Here is a 5077-nt window from a genome sequence, read left to right as displayed (position 1 = left end):
TTGATTAGTTCCATAATCAGTGTTTGTATGCCTACTTGATTAGCTTAGGTGTGAGCCCACGTGGGTAATATCCAAAGGGTCACTAGGGTCATACTATACGGGTCCTACTATGGGTCCCGAATCCAATGCCAAGGGTTGGCTTCGAGTGGCATTGATTTACAAGGAAGTCGATTGACTTCATGAATTAGATCAAGGGATTCGAATGAGGTTTAAAAGCAAGAGGATTAATTGAGAGAGAGGAAAGGGATTCATAAGATATTCTAGAAAGCATCAAAAGGATTTGCTACGGACTTGTGCTCTCCAACACAAAACATTAAACCAACAATAGAACTCCGGCAAATCCCTTCAAGTAGTCTGTATGCATGCAACAATTTATTTATAAATTGTTCTTTGTTTGACCTAGCATCTACATGCTTCACGATTGCAGGAAAAATTTTTAAATAGTTCGTATTTTTGGCTTCTCAAAAACCCGGGTTGTTACAGCGAGCACCGTTCCTTCTTGGCTAGGCCTTTTGGTTGGAGAGGTGGACCGGAGTTAGAAGCGAGCGCCATTCCTTCCTGGCCACGCCTTTTAGTCAGAAAGGCAGGCCAGAGTCGGAAGCGAGCGCCGAAGTCGGAGGCAATCTAGCTAGGCCTTCCAGTCGGAGAGGCGGGCCAGAGTCGGAAGCGAGCGCCGTTCCTTCTTCGGCCAGGCGTTCCTGTTGGAGAGGTAGGCCAAAGTTGGAATGGCAAGGCCTTCCGGTCAGAGAGGCAGGCCGAAGTCAGAAGCAAGTGTCGTTCCTTCTTGGCCAGGCCTTCCGATCGGAGACTGGATCGCCCTCCTGGCCTATCGTTTGGTTTTTGGGCTGACCCAGGAGTTGCGTGTCATTCACAACGTTGTCTACCGGGCTAAGCTTTTGCTGGGAAGTAGGTCCATGAGGGACCCGAGTTTATGAACCTGATAGGAGCCCTCGAGCGATTCGGGTAGAATCGTCTGGGGGATTTTTTTATCTTTGACGGCGGGTGCGCGCGAGCGCACCCACGGGTGTAGCCCTCGGGCGATTAGGGTAGAATCATCTAGGGTTTTTTTTGTCTTGGCGGTAGGGGAATTTTCTGTTTTGACAGCGAGTGCGCGTGAGCACACCCGTGGGTGTAGCCCCCGAGCCTGCGTCCGACGGGTGAGTCGGTTGGAGGCTGAGCATCTTGGTACTCACTCCTAGGGCCACAGACTATCGTTCGGGGTGTTTGCCCGTGTTTGTCCCGCTCACGACCAGCGTGGTCGGTTGATTTCCCGAGTCGGTGTCGAGCGACCTGAGCACCCGAGCCCCGTTAGGCTTGGTAGGGGTTGGTCTAGTTCTGTGCGTTACCCCGTCCATGGTTTTCCACAATCGAAGGGGCTGAGCTAACGTCGCTTGCCTTGATGGCTCGAGTGACCATTGTTGGGCCCTTCTAAGTCTTGCCTGGGAAGGCGAAGGGCCGCCTGCGCGTGGTTGCGCCTTGTTTACCGCGCCCGGCGTGCGGTAGTGGTGGGCCATGCCTAGGCCACATCCCATCTATCTAGGTGCCGTGTCATCGAGCAGGGTGCATCCCATCGGTCGGGACACGTCCCGCCGCATCCTATCCACATTGAATGGGGGAAGGGAGAGGGTTTTTGGCCCCAATTCTTCGCCTTTCCCCAACTGCTGAGCCTCCTCCTTAAATAGAGGAAGGGAGAGGGCTTTCGTCCCGTTCTTTCGCCTATTCCCCAACTGCCACCTCTCATCCTTCTTCCTTCTCGCCAAGAGCGTTAGTGCTATGGCGGTTCCTAAGTGAGAGAGGGTAGAGTGAGGGAGAGGAGAACTCACGGATCTATTTTGTGAATTCGAAGCATAATGTCAAGCTGGAGGTCGTCCAACGTAAGCGAGTCGATGCTGGCCGCCTTTACCGAGAAGGGGCTGCTGCCGCCGAAGGAGGTGGTGCACTGGAGGGCTCCTGTAGGGTAGGATTTCCTGCATCCTTGGGCCGGCGAGGTCATCTCCTTCCTCGCCTTCCATGAGCGCGGGTTAGGATACCCCGCACACTGGTTCCTACGCGGGCTCCTCAATGAGTGGGGCTAGGAGCTATAGCACATCAATTCGACTAGGGTGTTGCACGTCGCTGGCTTCATCACCGTCTATGAGGCCTTCTTCGGGATGAAGCCACACGTGAATTTCTTCCAGCGGATCTTCTCCGATCGAGCCTTATCGGAAGGGAAGCCACTTAGGATCGCGCCATTGGGGGGCTTCGCGCTACAGAAGAAGCCAAGTTCATCGGGCGCCTATCCCACGTACTCCCCTTGCGACTCCAACCGGGGGTGGCATGGGGAGTTATTCTACATTAGGAACCCGACAGAGGTGCCATTCCCGCCGTTCACCGGTAGAAGGATGGAGAGGCGGGATAGCTAGTCATGGGGCCCTTCCAGCTGGCAGAATAAGCTAGAGATCATTGGGACAAAGCTCCAGAAGTTGGTGCAGCAGGGCCTTGATGGGTTGTGGGTGTTCTACACCTTTCACCATTGGGTCGCCCTACTAGCGAGAGGACGTGGCCGATATGGATGTACACCAGCCCGACGGACCCCAACTGCGCGTTGCTGGAGGAGTTAGCAAAGGACAAAGTCTGGAGCCGACTAGACCTGGTGCTGTAACTGAGGGCCAAAGAGACCCTCGAAGGGAAGCCCAGACCTCTTTGCTCCTCGAAGCTGTCCAACCTAGTATGTTCTCCTCTCCTTATTTCATGTCCCTTTCGATCCTGCTATCCTATAATCTTGACTTCGAGTCGTCCATTTTGTAGGGACTTTAATGTTACAAGTCCCGACCGCATCTTTCGAAGGGGCCAGAGGGTGTGGCTCGGCAGGTGGCCCTAAAGGAGGCGATGGATGACTGGAAGAAAAAGAGAGCTGAGAAGACTCGGAGGAGGCACTAGAAGGAGCAGGATATCGCCCGACACGTGCAGGTCGGGGAGAACAGGAGCGACGTCAAGGCAGAGCTCGAGTCAGAGGATCCCAAGGAGATGGGTGATGATGTGATCTCCTCCGAGGATGAGGGAGGCCGGGAGGTCGCGACTTCGGTGGAGCATCGTGAGCCTATGGCCGCGTCCCCTGGCGGTCGGTGGGAGGCAGAGAGGCATGATGATGTTCTCATGCCAAGGAAGCATGCCATCAGCTTGGACACCATCGGCGAGCGGGAGGCAAAGAGGATGCGGTCATCGTGCCCCTCGGAGGCATCATCGGCCTTGTCCCCACCTGCTTCGGGCACGACGGGATAGGCCAGGTGGTCAAAGGAGCGAGCTCGCACCCACGCATCATTGGGGCCAGCGTCGGTGTGCGACCCACAATGGGGGGATGCCCCACTAGCTCCTCTGGTCGGTGGGCCACGAGCCGATGGTCATGGTGATGCGTGGGCCGATCATGAGCCGACCAGGTAGACTCCACCCTCAGTCAAAGTGAGGGGGCGCAGCTCGTGACTTGCAAGCAGCCCTCGTCCGGCGCGCCCGTTGCCAGCAGGTTGAGATTTCAGAGCCCTACAGCACGTCACAACGAGCGGCGGTGAGAGCAGGGTGGCTGCAGTGCGTCCTTCCCCTCTAGGGGTGGTGCCTTCCCTACTGATTGCAACTATGGTGGCGGTGGCAGCGGAGGTGATGGTGGCGATCACGGCGCCGATGGCGGAGGTTGGGTTGGAGGTGACCCTTGCGGCCCCTCCCCCAACAGTCATGGTAGAATAGAGGAGGGAGACCAGGCTCCCTTCCTTGCCCTATGGATGGACGCATGGCTCGCCCTCCTAGTTGGAGTTGTCTGGGCCAGCAGGAGACGTGGCCAAGCCAGAGGCAGAGCATCTCCGATGGGCCACGGGGTTGAGGAGGTGGAGACCCCTCGCCCCACGAGGCAATCACCGAGGTGGAGCCACCGGCGCCGTCGTAGGAGCTGGCAGTGGTCCGGTCGTCGGGGGCGACCACCGACCTGGTGTGGCCCTGCCCTGGCGACCCACGAAAAGTTTGGTTCATCCTTTGAGATGAGAAGGAGGTGCAGCTTTAGGATGTACTTGGGGTGAGAGGACTTGCCATGGAGTCCAATCTCGCCCAAACTAGGGTGAAGCTAGAGGAGGCCCTGGAGCGGGTCAAGGTCATCCAACAAGCGGTCACGGTCGACCTACCCCGGGTCGTAGAGGTAAGTTTTCTGCATTCGTCCTTAGCTCCTTGGTCTTCCACTGGTTGTCTCAGCACGCCTGCCTCTTGCTTTGTAGGGCTTGGAGGAGATGTCGAGCCGTAAGTCTCGTTTCCTCTAGGACGAGCATGCCTGGGAGGCCGCAATGTCGTGGCGGGTTGCCGAGGTCGAGCGCTAGCTGGAGTCCACCCACCATGAGTCTCAAGACTGAGCGACTGAGGTGATAGAGGCGCGAGCAGTGGAATTGCTCGTGGTGGAGCGGGCGACCACTGCTGAGTGGGGACTCAACGCGGCGAAGGTCCGCCAGGTGGAGACCGAGGCGGCGCTCTAGAAGTCCCTAGCAGAGATAGAGGTGGCACTCCAGAGTTCCCTAGAGGCCCTGGAGTCAGAGCGAAAGGGCCGGTAGGAGGTCGACTAGGAAGTGCTCGCGCTCTAGGGTCGGGTGCTTGGGACGGAGGAGGTGAATGCCCAACTGTGCGAGCAAGTGACTCGACAGGAGGATGGACTCTCCATCCTCAAGAACACCCTCATTGGTATGTACCTATTCTGCTTTGGATGTCTTGGTTTTTTCCTTTAGCCTGCTTCTAAGTTTGTCATCCTTCTTCCAGAGCTGGGCAGTAAGGCTGCTTCTCTAGAGCAGGACCTAGAGACTGCCAAGGCGACGATCAGTTGGAGCACGGAGGCACTGGCCAAGTCCCTTGAAGAGTGACATGCTCTCGAGGGGAAGCTTGACTAGATCCGTAACATCACCTAGGTCGTCGTCTCGGAGGTGTTCGGGTCAGCGCTGAGCTCTAGCACGCCCGCCATCCAACTGGCGGAGGTCCCGAACAAAGTTTGGGCACTCAACACCGATGGGATGTTCTACGGAATGTCGGGGGTGCTGACTTCGGTGGCAACGCACCACCCGGACCTAGACTTTGC

The 5077-nt window shown here is 56.9% G+C and overlaps 1 protein-coding gene across 1 annotated transcript in view; it reads left to right on the top strand.

Annotated features, from left to right (window-relative positions):
• LOC136489093 (uncharacterized) overlaps positions 1–4865 on the top strand; it is a 13154-nt gene extending 8289 nt beyond the window's left edge. Inside the window, exon 2 of the mRNA XM_066485821.1 lies at positions 4734–4865. Within this exon, the coding sequence (XP_066341918.1) occupies positions 4734–4865 (132 nt within the window). The remainder of the gene's footprint in view (positions 1–4733) is intronic.
• Positions 4866–5077: the final 212 nt, after the last annotated feature.

This window comes from Miscanthus floridulus, chromosome 10, assembly GCF_019320115.1.
Source record: "Miscanthus floridulus cultivar M001 chromosome 10, ASM1932011v1, whole genome shotgun sequence".
In the NCBI taxonomy this organism is placed as follows: domain Eukaryota; kingdom Viridiplantae; phylum Streptophyta; class Magnoliopsida; order Poales; family Poaceae; genus Miscanthus; species Miscanthus floridulus.
Note: the sequence above shows the minus strand (reverse complement) of the source record. Positions and strands in the feature narration are given on the sequence as shown.